Here is a 15,256-nt window from a genome sequence, read left to right as displayed (position 1 = left end):
AAGGTATTGCATGTAGTAATCTAGAAAATGGCTCATTTTCTTCACTGAATAGCCCCTTATATCCGTGTTTTTTTACCCATCGCTGTCAACTTGCTGCTCGAATTATTTTAGCTGTGGTTGGTCTCAGTTGACTCATCAAAAAAATGATAGTAGGACAGTTTCTTTGGGTTGGGTTGGAGCTCCATCTGTTGATCAAAAAGAGAAGCTCATCTAAAAGAGATTCTGAGCTTACTTTCAGCCAGCACTGAAGGCACTAACCAAACTACTGAATATTTAGACCTACCAGCAATTCAGAATTCCCTCTGAATCCATTTTGCTAGCTCATGAAGTTCAGGGTCTATCATTTCCACACTCCATGATTTCAAACATGTACCACAGCAAACCAAGGATGAATTTTTTAAAAAATGAGTCAGTTGTGCTGGGACAGCTGGATAGCCACATGCAAAAGAATGAAGTTGTGACTGGGCATGGTGGCTCACACCTGTAATCCCAGCACTTTGGGAGGCCAAGGCAGGCAGATACGAAGTCAAGAGATAAGACCATCCTGGCCAACATGGTGAAACCTCATCTGTACTAAAAATACAAAAATTAGCTGGACGTGGTGGCGGGCACCTGTAATCCCAGCTACTTGGGAGGCTGAGGCAGGAGAATTGCTTGAACCTGGGAGGTGGAAGTTGCAGTGAGCCAAGATCATGCTGCTGCACTCCAGTCTGGTGATAGAGTGAGACTCCGTCTCAAAAAAAAAAAAAAAAAAAGGAATGAAGTTGTACCCCTACTTCATACGTTATCTAAAAATTAATTAGCCAAGTGTGGTGGCATATGCCTGTAATCCTGAGTACTCGGGAGGCAGAGTCTCCCTTTGTTCCCAGGCTGCCGTGTGGCAATAGGAGAATCACTTGAACCCAGACCAGGAGGCGGAGATTGCAGTGAGCCAAGATTACACCACTGCATTCCAGCCTGGGCAACAGAGCAAGACTCTCTCTCACAAATTAAGTAAATAAATAAATAAAATGGATCAGTGACCTAAACTTAAGAGCTAAAATTATAAAACTATTAGGGAAAAACATAAGGGTGAATCTCCCTGACCTTGGATTTGCCACAGGATTCTTAAGTATGATACCAAAAGTACAGGCACCAAAAGAAAAAGCAGATAAATTAGAATTTATCAATGTTTAAAACTTCTGTACGTCAAAGGACACTTTTCTCACACTGAGAAACAGCCTTAGAGGAAAAAAAAGGCCGGGCGTGGTGACCCACGCCTGTAATCCCAGTACTTTGGGAGGCTGAGGTGGGCAGATCACCTGAGGTCAGGAGTTCCAGACCAGCCTGGCCAACATAGTGAAACCCTGTCTCTACTAAAAATACAGAAAATTAGCCAGGTATGGTGGTGGGTGCCTGTAATCCCAGCTACTTGGGAGGCTGAGACAGGAGAATTTCTTGAACCTGGGAGGCGGAGATTGCAGTGAGCTAAGATCACACCACTACCCTCCAGCCTGGGCAACAGAGCAAGACTCTGTCTCAAAAACAAAGTAATTAATTAAACAATTTAAGAATAAATGAAAAGGCTGAGCGCAGTGGCTCACGCCTGTAATTCCAACACTTTGGGAGGCCAAGGTGGGTGGATCTCTTGAGCCCAGGAGTTTGAGACCAGGCTGAGCAACATGGAAAAACCCCATCTCTATGAAAAATACAAAAATAAGTTAGCTGGGTGTGGTGGTATGCTCCTGTAGTTTCAGCTACTCACAAGACTGAGGCGGGAGGATCACTGGAGCCTGGGAGGCAGAGGCTTCAGTGAGCTGAGATCGAAGCACTGCACTTCAGCTTGGGTAACAGAGTGAGACCCTGTCTCAAAACAAAATAATTTTTTAAAATAATAAAAAACAAAGGGACTGGGCATGGTGGCTCATACCTGTAATCCTTGCACTTTGGGAGGCCAAGGCGGGAAGATCATTTGAACTCAGGAGTTCAAGAGCAGCCTGGGCAACATAGTGAGACCTCCTCTCTTTTTATTAAAAAAAAAGAATTTAAAAAACTTTTAAAAAATTGTTTAAAAGGACACTATCAAGAAAGTGAAAAAACGGTATGAGAGAAAATATTTGCAAATCATGTATCTGATAAGGTTCTACTAGTATCTAGAATATTTAAAGAACTTTTTGGTCGGGCGTGGTGGCTCAAGCCTGTAATCCCAGCGCTTTGGGAGGCCGAGATGGGCGGATCACGAGGTCAGGAGATCAAGACCATCCTGGCTAACATGTGAAACCCCCATCTCTACTAAAAGATACAAAAAACTAGCAGGGCGAGGTGGCGGGCGCCTGTAGTCCCAGCTACACGGGAGGCTGAGGCAGGAGAATGGCGTAAACCCGGGAGGCGGAGCTTGCGGTGAGCTGAGATCCGGCCACTGCACTCCAGCCTAAGCGACAGAGCGAGACTCCGTCTCAAAAAAAAAAAAACAAAAAACTTTTTTTTTTTTTTGAGATGGAATTTTACTCTTGTCACCCAAGCTGGAGTGCAATGGCCTGATCTTGGCCCACCACAACCTCTGCCTCCCAGGTTCAAGCAATTCTCTTGCCTCAGCCTCCCAAGTAGCTGTGAATACAGGCGTCTGCCACCACGCCTGGCTAATTTTTATATATTTAGTAGAGATGGGGTTTCTCCATGTTGGTCAGGCTGGTCTCGAACTCCCGACCTCAGGTGATCCACCCTCCCCTCCGCCTCAGCCTCCCAAAGTGCTGGGATTACAGGCATGAGCCACCGTGCCCAGCCTATTTAAGGAACTCTTACAGTTCAACAACAGGCCAGGTACAGTGGCTCATGCCTATAGGCCCAGCTACTTGAGAGGCAGAGCTACTCGCGCTACCACGCCTGGCTAATTTTTGTATTTTTTGTAAATACTGAATTTCACCATGTTGCTGAGGCTGGTTTCAAACTGCGGGACTCAAGCAGTCCACCCAAACAAAGTGCTGGGACTACAGGCGTGAGCCACTGCGCCCGCTTGTGTGACTCCATTTATGTGAAATATCCAGAACAGGTAAACCCGTAGAGACAAAAAGCAGGGAACAGGGTGAGAGGAGAACAGAAATTAACTGCTTAATAGGTAAGGGATTTTCTTTACTGGTGATGAAAATGTTTTGGACCTAGAGAGAGGTGGTGGTTGCAAAACATTGTGAATGTACTAAATGTCACTAGGTTGCTCACTTTATTGGTTAATTTATATGATGTGAATTGTATCTCAGTAAAAAAATCAAGAATGAATTAGTTGTCTTCTAAACATTCCTTTCTTTTCCTTACTATGTTTTGGTTTTGGTTTTGTTTTGTTTTGAGACAGAGTCTCTCTCTGTCACCCAGGCTGAAGTGCAGTGGCGCAATCTCTGCTCACTGCAACCTCTGCCTCCAGGGTTCAAGCGATTCTCCTGCCTCAGCCTCCCAAGTAGCTGGGATTGCAGGCGCCTATCACCACCCCTGGCTAATTTTTGTATTTTTAGCAAAGATGGGGTTTCACCATGTTGGTCAGGCTGGTTTCAAACTCCTGACCTCATGATCCACCTGCCTCTGCCTCCCAAAGTGTTGGGATTACAGATGTGAGCCACTGCGCCTGGCCAACATTCCTACTTCTAAGTGGCAGTTAGAGTTCAATTGTTAAAGAAGACCCAGAGACAGTGCTTACAAATACACAGTCATTACAGGAAAAAGGTTTCATAGAGCAACTGCATTAAAGTTAAAGATACGTATCACAGCCTGTGTCTGTCTCACAGCAAGGAGTCTGGAGAAGACAGGTGCAGGCTCCTGTTTTTCTCCCTAGATAAGGGCTTGGTGGTTCTCTTACAGACCAGGAACCAGTGATGAATGCCCAGAACACCTCAGAACCCAAGAGCCTAAAATGGAATCTCACTTAGGATTTTTGATTTTGGTCACATAGGCATATCCCTGCTATGTAATAGTAAAGCCCTCTGGCGAGCTCATGGAGACCCAGTACAAAGCATTGATCTGTTATCAAGTACTGACAAGCGCATACAAACTGCTCTGAAACTCCCCGCAACACTGTTTATCAGTGTGCTTCAGGCCTTGGCCCGAATCAGTGTCATACAGAACTTTAGCAAAACAGCTCAGGCTAATTTCAGACCTGCTAGAATTAAGCCTCATAGCATAATAGCACACAAACATTTGAGGCCTGCTTCTCTATATTCTACCTTTAGTCTTCCAAAGTTAAACATTCTTGTTTTCCTTAACCATTCCTTTCATTTATTTAAGATGGAGTCTTACTCTGTAGCCCAGGCTGGAGTGCAGTGGCGCGATCTAGGTTCACTGCAACCTCCGCCTCCCCGGTTCAAGCAATTCTCTGCCTCAGCCTCCCGAGTAGCTGGAATTACAGGTGCCCGCCACCACGCCTGGCTAATTTTTGTATTTTTAGTAGAGACAGAGTTTCACCATTTTGGCCAGGCAGGTCTGGAACTCCTCACCTCATTATCCACCTGCCTCAGCCTCCCAAAGTGCTGGAATTACAGGTATGAGCCACTGCGCTCGGCCTCAAATCACTAATTTTTAAAATAAGGAAGCTAAGAAACGATCCATGGGACAATATTAAGGGCTGCCTCCCCCTATCTCTCTCTCTGTCACTCACACACACACACACACACACACACACACACACCTTTCATGAAATGGTTTGTGAAATGCTTTTTCTCTCTACTCTCCCTTCTCCATTAGCTTTACAGTGTTCGTTTGTGATGTGTTCTGATTATGAGATGCAGGGTGAAATGCAAAGAAAGCCCATTTTACATTTTTTAACAGTCAAAATACATTCAGGTAGCACTTAGTGAAGTAAGAGTGTTAAATCTTTATTGGGAGTGCGGACTACGTTGTGACAAGACAATCCTAAGAAGTGCCAATCATACAGTCTAACTCTTGATCTTTACTGGAAGGACATCAAGTATATAGTAAGGGTAGGTAGCATTTGAACTGCGTGTCATGTGTACCTGGAATGCTCTGTAAAGAAATTGACTCATAGGAGGCACATTCATTACGAAAAGAAGTAAAGCAAGATTAGGCATTTGATCACCTAGGAAGGAAGAGGAACTTTTCTATCCTGTTGAGTCTGCGTAACAGTTTGAAAGAGTCACAACTGTCCTGGCACAATGGTGTGCACCTATAGTCCCAGCTACTCAGGAGGCTGAAGCAGAAGGATCGCTTGAACCCAGGAGTTCAAGGCAATAGTGCACCATGATTGTGCTCCACACTGCCCTCCAGTGTGGGCAACATAGCAAGACACCATCTCTTTAAAAAAATTTTTTTAAAGCCATGACATCAACAATTATCTATGCCAGGCAATAAGGGTTAAAAGCAAAATTAATAAAAAGACAAATCCCTCTTTTGAGTGAGTGAAGCCACTAGGACTGCCATATTTTTTAGGTTTCATGCTAAAAATATAGTGCTGAATAAGTTATTTGTCAACATTTGTGATTGTGTGTGCAAGTGTCCTTTAATTTATTTTTTTATTTTTTTTGAGACGGAGTCTTGCTGTGGCACCCAGGCTGGAGTGCACTGTTGCAATCTCAGCTCACTGCCACCTCCACTCTCCGGGTACAAGTGATTCTTCTACCTCAGCCTCCTGAGCAGCTGGGATTACAGGTGCCCATCACTATGCCCAGCTAGTTTTTTGTATTTTTAGTGGAGACAGCGGGGTTTCGCCATGTTGGCCAAGCTGGTCTCAAACTCCTGCCCACAAATGATCTACCTGCCTCAGCCTCCCAAAGTGCTGGGATTACAGGCGTGAGCCAGCACACCCAGTTGTTTAATTTTTATTTTTGAAATGGAGTCTCGCTTTGTGACCCAGGCTGGAGTGCAGTGGCATGATCTTGGCTTACTGCAACCTCCACCTCCCAGGTTCAAGCGATTCTCCTGCCTCAGCCTCCCAAGTAACTAGGACTACAGGTGCCTGCCACCACGCGCAGCTAATTTTTTGTATTTTAGTAGAGACCATGTTTCACTATGTTAGCCAGGATCATCTCAATCTCCCGACCTCGTGATCTGCCGCCTGGGCCTCCCAAAGTGCTGGGATCACAGGCATGAGCCACCACACCCGGCCCCTTTAATTGATTTTAATTGCTCATTATCCAGCAGATATTTACTGAGTACCAACTATGTACCAGGCACTGCTCTAGGTTCCGAGGATACGTTAGTGAGCACAACAGACTATCCACGCTCATTCTCCACAGTTACATTCTGGCGGAGGAGAGACAGTAAACAAACGACATGAAGTCATCTGGAATTAAATGCTATGAAGAAAAACAAAGCAGTGAAGGGGGATGAAATGTGATGGAAGGTGCTAATTTAGATGGGATAGTCAGGAAGGGCCTCTATGAGGAGGAAACATTTGAGGACAGATTTGAATCTAGAGGGAGCAAGCCATGCAAATATTCCCACCATTGCCCCACTTGCTTTTACTCTATTGGGCATTTTGGCAATGCCATTACCTCATACTAAGAAATGTTTTCATGTTTTCTTTTTTTTAGACAGAGTCTTGCACTGTGGCCCGGGCTGGAGTGCAGTGGCGCGATCTTGGCTCACTGCAACCTCTGCCTCCTGGTTCACGTGATTCTCCTGTCCCAGCCTCCTGAGTACCTGGGATTACAGGCGCACACCACCACATCCAGCTGATTTTTTGTATTTTTAGTAGAGATGGGGTTTCCCTATGTTGGACAGACTGGATTCAAACTCTGGACCTCATGATCTGCCCGCCTCAGCCTCCCAAAGTGCTGGGATTACGGGCGTGAGCCATCATGTCCGGCCTGTTTGTTTGTTTTCTTTAGAGAGAGAGGGTCTCACTATATTGTCCAGGCCAGTCTTGAGCTCCTGAGCTCAAGTGATCCTCTCACCTCAGCGTCCTAAAGTGCTGGGTTACAGGTGTGAGCCACCCTAGGAGGCTGAAAAAATTAAAAATTACAAAAAATTTAAAAATTAGCTGGGCATGGTGGCGTGCACCTGTAGTCCCAGCTACTTAGGAGGCTAAAGTGATCACTTGAGTACAGGAGTTTGAGGCTACAGTGAGTTCTGATCACTCCATTGCACTCCAACCTGTGGGATGGAGTGAGACTCTTGTCTCAAAAAAAAAATAAAAAAAAAAATGCACACGCATATGGTGTGGTTATCACAGAGAATTAATAAAAGTACTTATACTATAGGCCAGTGGTTTTCAGTGGGGGAGCAGTTTTGTCCCCCGGGGAGCATTTTGGTAATGTCCTGTTGTCACAATTGGGAATGCTTCTGGCATCCTACATAGAACAGGACAGCTCTCCCACGAGGAATTATCTGGCCCCAAATGTCAGTAGTACGGAGGTTGGGAAACCTTGATGTAGACTAGACCATTCAATCCATAATTTCATACATGGTGCTATTGAGGCATTTTGTTACGTAAATCACAAATGTGTATCTTAGTATGTGCTGCTATTACAAAGTACCTGAGATTGGATAATTTATAAGCAATAGAAATGTATTTCCTCAAAGTTCTGGAGGCTGGGAAGTCCAAGGTCAAGGTGCCAGCAGATTCAGTGTCTGGTGAAGGGACATTCCTGATAGATGACACCCTCTAGGTATCCTCATATGGCAGAAGGGACAGAAAACCAAGAGGGGCCAAACTCACTGCCCCAAGCCCTTTTATAAGGTCACTAATCCCATCTATGAGGGCAGGGCCCTCATGATTTAATCACTACCCAAAAGGCCCCACTTCTTACTATCACCCCAATGGGGATTAAATTGCAACGTGAATTTTGGAGGCGACACATTCACATCAAAGCAAAATATTTTCCTTTCAGAAATCTATATTATTATCCCCAGTAAGTCACAACTTCAGGTTGACAAAATTGTGGGGAAAGGTGCTTTTCATTTGAGCTCCAGTATTTTGAATGTTCAAGTAAGCAACATAGAATGAGATCATGTTCTTTTCATCCTCCTTTCTCTTTGCAGGCTTTCATAGAAACCATGTTTGCCAGTAAAGCCCCTGTGGAAGAAGGCTTTCTTTATGCTAAGGTGAGATTCAGATGGTTAGCTTCACCGTCTTGTTGGAGGTGAATATAATAAAGTAATTAGATTTGCAGAAATGGTAGTGCAATTTGCTTTCATGATAGTGATGACCAGCATGTCATTGGAGAGGATGTGTTTCTGAAATATCACTGGTCATTTTAAAGTCTAAAATATACTGTGTTACAATTAAAGGAAGAAAATTGCAAAGTAGAACAGATGATGATGAAGGGAAAATTTAGCAATGCGAGGTGACAAAAGTAATACTGTTTAGGTCAATGTCAAAAAGAAGCTGAGGGCTGGGCGTGGAGCTCATGCCTATAATGCCAGCACTGTGGGAGGCCAAGGCAAGTGAATCACTTGAGGCCAGGAGTTCGAGACCAGCCTGGCCAACATGGCAAAACCCCATCTCTACTAAAAATACAAAAATTAGCTGGGTGTGGTAACGTATGTCTATAATCCCAGCTAGTCAGGTGGCTGAGATACGAGAATCACTTAAACCTGGGAGGCACAGGTTGCAGTGAGCCAAGATCATGCCACTGCACTCCAGTCTGGGCAACAGAGCAAGACTGTCTCAAAAAAAAAAAAGGCTGAGGACAGGCGTGGTGGCACATGCCTGTAAAATTTGGGAGGCTGAGAGGGAAGGATCACTTGAGTCCAGGAGTTCGAGACCAGCCTGGGCAACATACACCTCATCTCTACAAAAAATTTTAAAAAATTAGTTGGGCATGGTAACACACCTATAGCCCAGTTACTCTGGAGGCTGAGGTGGGTGGATGACTTGAGCCTGGAAGATTCAGGCTATAGTGAACTATGATTGCCCCACTGCACTCCAGCCTGGGTGACAGAGCAATACCGTGTCTCCAAAAAAAAATAGAGGTTGAGAAAGTGCTGTAGATAGTAGCAGATACTCACCAACCTCCAGCTCCATCCTGTATCCTAGAACGTAGTGAAATTAGTAGGACTGCAATTTTCCTAGCATCCATTTTCACTTTTCCAGAGCATTTAGATTCGTAGCTATTTGAAAGATTGGAATTAGTAATTTAGAGCTGTTGTTAAAAATGTAAGTCACATTTCAGTGTTTAGCTAAATAAGAATAAACAAATAGTAACCTTACATGATTGTATTTCAAGGCTCAGCCTTCATCATAGTTTTCTGTCTTCTGGACTTAATTTGAAAATTATAAGAGATTTAGAGAACACTAAAGAAAAAAGAACGGATTTAATAATAGGGTTGAAATAACAGGATTTATGGGAATAAAAGAGTATACTTAACATAGATTATAGTACATGGGGTGAGAATAAAAGTGATGGACTGAAATTACAGCATAAAAGGTTTGGTTAGGTATGATGAATAGTTTTCCAGTAGTGACTTAAGATAAGTACTGGTATGGAGGTATGGGCTGTTGAAGAGAGCCTGGGCTGGGGCAGCCCTACAGAAAGCCTTTGAGTCATACCTTGCTGTTGTTTTTCACAGTTTGAATTTGAATGCCGGGCTCGTGGTGCAGACATCTTAGCCTATCCACCTGTGGTGGCTGGTGGTAATCGGTCAAACACTTTGCACTATGTGAAGAATAATCAACTCATCAAGGTATGTGAAATGCCCTCAGTGCTACTCCCACTAGGTCCAGATACCCTAGTAGAAAACCTGCTAACTTCATGGTCCCCTAACCTTCAGCTTTCACAAATTAGCTGACATTTTAAAAATATTTTATTGCTTATAAATGGTTTTACAGACATTATCTCATTTTATCCTTAAATTAGCTCTGTTAGAAAGGAGCAAATATTAACATGACTTTTTAATAGATGAGGAAAATGAACTTTAAAAAATAAAACAATAGGCCAGGTGTGGCTTAGGCCTGTAATCCTAGTACTTTGAGAGGCCAAGGCAAGTGAATCACTTGAGGTCAGGAGTTCGAGACCAGCCTGGCCAAGATGGTGAAACACGTCTCTACTAAAACTACAAAAAATTAGCCAGGCGTGGTGGCATGTGCTTGTAATCCCAGCTACTCTGGAGGCTGAGGCAGGAGAATTGCTTGAGCCCGGGAGACATAAGTTGTAGTGAGCCGAGATCACACCACTGTACTCCAGCGCTCCAGCCTGGGCTGCGGAGCAAGACTCTGTCTCTAAATAAATAAATAAATATTTAAATATTTAAAAACCTAAAACAACATATTAGTGCAGAGCCAAGTATTCTACTCTAAAGCCTCTGCTCATTTCACTATAACTCTCATTCTCTAAGGACTTGCAGCAACAACAGTGAGCCAAGCGGATTTTCTGGGCAGAAAGACTTTAAGAAATCGCTATTAGCTGTGAGGGAACATATCTTCTATGATTTTCTTCCCATGTGACTCTACAAGTGAAGGAATTGTGTATTCCTTTACTAAGTCCATTTCTTTACTGATTTAGTATTCAATAAATCCAAAAGAAAAAAATATAGGAAACATGTAAATTATACAGCATAATTTAAACAAACAAAAACAAAAATGAATACCCATGAACCAGGCAGTCAGTTTTAGAGCTAGAACAGTAGCAATACAGCACACCTACCCTTATGCTGTCCCATCCCACTTCCTCAAAGGTAACTGGTAACCTAAATTTTGTTTTTCCCTTGACTTTTAAGAAATAGTTGTATTACATACATAGGACTCCCCAAACAGTATTAATTAGCTACTGTTTGTTTATAAACTCTATACAAATTGTATACTGTATATGTAGTTTGGAGGGATTTTTTTTAACTCATAAATATCATAGGTTGGGTGAGGTGGCTAACATCTGTAATCCCAGCACTTTGAGAGGTCAAGGCGGGCAGATCCCTTGAACGCAGGAGTTCAAGACTGGCCTGGGCAACATAGTGAAACCCTTTCTCTACAAAAAAATGCAAAAATGAACCAGGCATGATGGCACATGCCTATAGTCCCAGTTACTTGGGAGGCTAAGGTGAGAAGGATCATCTGAGCCTGGGGAGTTCAAGGTTGCAGTGAGCTGTGATCACGCCTCTGCACTCCAGCCTGGGAAACAGAGCAAGACCCTGTCTTCAAAAAAAAAATAAAATATAGGCCAGACACAGTGGCTTATGCCTGTAATCCCAGTACTTTGGGAGGCTAAGGCAGGTAGATCACTTGAAGCCAGGAGTTCACGACCATCCTGGCCAACATGGTGAAACCCTGTCTCTACTAAAAATACAAAAATTAGCTGGGCGTGGTGGCGCATGCCTGTAGTCCCAGCTACTCGGGAGGCTGAGGCAGGAGAATCTCTTGAACCTGGGAGGCAGAGATTGCAGTGAGCTGAGGTTGCACCACTACACTCCAGCTCTGGGCAATAGAGCAGGACTCCATCTCAAAAAAAAAAGTCAACATTTCATAAAATACATTTTATCCAGGATTTAGTTGTTTATTAGCAGAAATTTATTCAATCTTTTACCAAAAACGAAAAATCACATCCATTATTTTAAGTTGCCGTTACTGTATGTTATCATTTACTCATTATTCTACTGTTTGTCAAATGTTGTACTTACTTAGATATGAATGATATATACTCTGTCTTCACGGGCATAGAGAGATAATTTCAGCATAACATGACAATTAGAAAGTTAGAGATATACTTAAAGTTTTCTTCTTTCCCCACATGTATTATGATGGAGAGCAAAAGGGGAATGGGGCCTGACGCGGTGGCTCATGCCTGTATTCCAGCACTTTGGGAGGCTGAGGCGGGCGGATCATGAGGTCAAGAGATCGATACCATCCTAGCCAACAGAGTTAGCCAGGCGTGGTGGTGTGCGCCTGTAGTCCCAGCTACTTGGAAGACTGAGGCAGGAGAATTGCTTGAACCCAGGAGGCGGAGGTTGCAGTGAGCTGAGATCACACCATTGCACTCCAGCCTGGGCGACAGAGCAAGACTCTGTCTCGAAAAAAAAAAAAAGGGAATTGATATTCCAAGGTTAAATGTTTAAGGGTGGCTGTGTTTGAATAAGGCCTGGCATACCAACGTATATAGGATTAGTTTTTTCTTTTTTCATATACCAACAAAGCAAAAGCATATGGGTTTTTTTTCTTTAAAAAAACGATAATAGTGATATTTATGATGTGCTAATGTTTATACCTAGTAATTCAATCCCAAGGAATCTGGTTCCAAAGCCTATACACTTAAATACTATGCATTGCCAACTTTCTTGAGGCAGTGTGAATTCATCTGAAAAGTTTTGTTTTATTTTCACATGCCCCGTTTCAAACATCTGAAAAGTTTAGATGCTGTGTAGATAAAAAGAAGAAACCAGCAATTAGTGTCCTTCAAATTAGAGCTTTAAAAAAAAAAAAATGGACCAAGTGCGATGGCTCACGCCTGTAATCCCTGCACTTTGGGAGGCCAAGGCGGGCGGATCACCTGAGGTCGGAAGTTCTAGACCATCCTGACCAACATGGAGAAATCCAATCTCTACTAAAAATACAAAATTGCCAGGTGTGGTGGCAAGCACCTATAATCCCAGCTGCTCAGAGGCTGAGGCAGGAGAATCGCTTGCACCTGGGAAGTGGAGGTTGTGGTGAGCCAAGATCAGGCCATTGCACTCCAACCTGGGCAACAAGAGTGAAACTCCGTCTCAAAAAAAAAAAAAAAAAAAAAAAAGCATACTTTGGATTAGGATTACTAGAAACAACTTATAATCATGAGCTTATCCACTTTAACCTGTCTTACTTTGTTCCAGGATGGGGAAATGGTGCTTCTGGATGGAGGTTGTGAGTCTTCCTGCTATGTGAGTGACATCACACGTACCTGGCCAGTCAATGGCAGGTAGGGTTTCTACAGAGTAACATACCCCACTGCTTCTTAGGAGTATGAGTTGGAATATGGCTATATTTGGAGTGAATGACTAAAGAAATACTATAGGTCCATTCCTGGTCAAGTTAGGTTGCAAAGCTCCTCATTATTTTCTAAGACTGTTGTGTTAGCCAGGTAAAAGTCCATTTTTAAAAAACTATAATGGGCCAGGCGTGGTGGCTCATACCTGTAATCCCAGCACTTCGGGAGGCCGAGGCAGGCAGATCACCTGAGATCAGGAGTTCAAGACCAGCCTGACCAAAATGGTGAAACCCCGTATCTACTAAAAATGCAAAAATTAGCCTGGGCATGGTACTCGGGAGGCTGAGGCAGGAGAATCACTTGAACCGAAGGGATAGAAGTTGCAGTGAGCCAAGATTGGACTACTGCCCTCCAGCCTGGGTGACAGAGTGAGATTCCATCTCAAAAAAAAAAAAAAAGAAAAACTGGCCAGGCACAATGGCTCATGCCTGTAATCCCAGCACTTTGGGAGACTGAGGCAGGCGGATCATAAGGTCCAGAGATCAAGACCATCCTGGCTAACACGGTAAAACCCCGTCTCTACTAAAAATACAAAAAATTAGCCGGGCGTGGTGGTGGGCACCTGTAGTCCCCGCTACTTGGGAGGCTGAGGCAGGAGAATGGCATGAACCCGGGAGGCGGAGCTTGCAGTGAGCTGAGATCGCACCACTGCACTCCAGCCTGGGCGACAGAGCAAGACTCTGTCTCAAAAAAAAAGAAAAACTATAATGGATAAATTTGGTGAATAGGGCTTTTTGCCTGTGGACATTGCCCAGTGCACATAGCTTGGGCAGCAGAAAGCCACAGCCTTATTGATTTAAGATATCAAAGGATAGATTTAGGTGCTGGCAGAAAAGCCAGAAAGATGAAGGAAAATCCTTGACGAGAAGGGCTCACAGAAACTGTGAGCCCCAAAATCTGCATACAGAATATTTAAAAATCCTTGGCTGATCACTAAACTATGTGTTCTGAGGAGGCCTCACGAGGCTCAGCAAAATACCAGCAGCTAGAAGCAGAATAAACTGAGAAGATATTTTAGTTGCTTCCCAGTGAAAACAGAGTTTGTAGTTTGAATCTATCCAAGTTAACAAAATTGCTAGACGTAAGAAGAAACAGGTAATTGTGACCTGTATTCAAGAAAATCTGATGACGAAATAATCCCGGCCAGGTACAGTGGCTCACGCCTGTAATTCTAGCGCTTTGGGAGGCCGAGGCAGGTGGATCACTTGAAGTCAGGAGTTCAAGACCACCTGGCCAACACGTGAAACTCTGTCTCTACTAAAAATACAAAAATTAGCTGGGCGTGGTGGCGGGTGCCTATAATCCCAGCTACTCAGGAGTCTGAGGCAGGAAGATCTCTTGAACCGGGAAGGGGAAGGTTGCAGTGAGCTGAGATTGCACCACTGCACTCCAGCTTGGGCGGCAGAGCGAAACTCCATCTTAAGAAAAAGGGAAAAAAAAAAAAAGAGAGAAATGATCTCAATGTTCCAATTAACAGAAGGACTCTAAAGTAGCTGTTACAGATATGTTAAAGGAAGATGTAGACATAATGAGCGAACAGATGGAGAATCTCAATGAGAAATAGAAACTAAAAAGAACCAGGGATTCTGGGAAGACGGCAGCAGCAGGATAGTTTTTCAAACTTTTCAAATTGTCACATAAACATAGAGCAACTAGCTAACAAAACCAAACACTAGGTAATATTTGTTACCTCAGAATAATTACCTCCTAATTCACAAACATTCAGTCTGTAACTGCACAATTAGCAAAATCTAGACTGATAAACTACGTCAAGCAGCCTGGATTCTTTAACAAATACATTACAAGGAAATGAAAAGAGGTGGAGGAGAAGCCTATTAACTAAAAGAGGTTTTAGTTATATCAAATATATTACAAATGAGTGTATCAAATACATTAAAAATGAGCACAAAGAAAATTATCTTGGGGTGAATATTTGGGTGATAAAAATATTTTTTAAAACACAAAGGACAGCCAGGCGAGGTGCCTCATGTAATCCTAGCACTTTGGGAGACAAGACAGGAGGATCACTTGAGCTCAGGAGTTCAAGACCAACATGGGCAACACAGTGAAACCCAGTCTTTACAAAAAATACAAAAAAATTAGCCAGGCATGGTGGCACGTGCCTGTAGTCCCAGCTACTTGGGAGGCTGAGGTGGGAGGATTGCTTGAGCCCAGGAGACAGAGGTTGCAGTGAGCCAAGATTGCACCATTGCAGTCCAGCCTGGGTGACAGAACCAGACCTTGTCGCAAAAAAAAATAAAAAGAAAAAACCCCACAATGACCAAGCATAGTGGCATGCACCTATAGTCTCAGCTACTCAGGAAGCTGAGGCAGGAGGATCACTTGAGTCCAAGGGTTCTAAGCTGCAGTCCACTATGTTGATCAGG

The 15,256-nt window shown here is 43.5% G+C and overlaps 1 protein-coding gene across 4 annotated transcripts in view; it reads left to right on the top strand.

Moving 5' to 3' along the window:
* XPNPEP3 (X-prolyl aminopeptidase 3) overlaps positions 1 to 15,256 on the top strand; it is a 76,848-nt gene that overhangs the window by 45,427 nt on the left and 16,165 nt on the right. For all 4 annotated transcript variants that reach the window (XM_038007382.2, XM_038007380.2, XM_073006686.1 and 1 more), the window contains 3 exons: positions 7,960 to 8,022; positions 9,490 to 9,603; positions 12,715 to 12,800. In XM_038007382.2, the coding sequence (XP_037863310.1) occupies positions 7,960 to 8,022; positions 9,490 to 9,603; positions 12,715 to 12,800 (263 nt within the window). The remainder of the gene's footprint in view (positions 1 to 7,959; positions 8,023 to 9,489; positions 9,604 to 12,714; positions 12,801 to 15,256) is intronic.

Source organism: Chlorocebus sabaeus, chromosome 19 (assembly GCF_047675955.1).
Source record: "Chlorocebus sabaeus isolate Y175 chromosome 19, mChlSab1.0.hap1, whole genome shotgun sequence".
NCBI classification, from domain to species: domain Eukaryota; kingdom Metazoa; phylum Chordata; class Mammalia; order Primates; family Cercopithecidae; genus Chlorocebus; species Chlorocebus sabaeus.
This window is presented reverse-complemented; position numbering and strand designations above follow the sequence as displayed.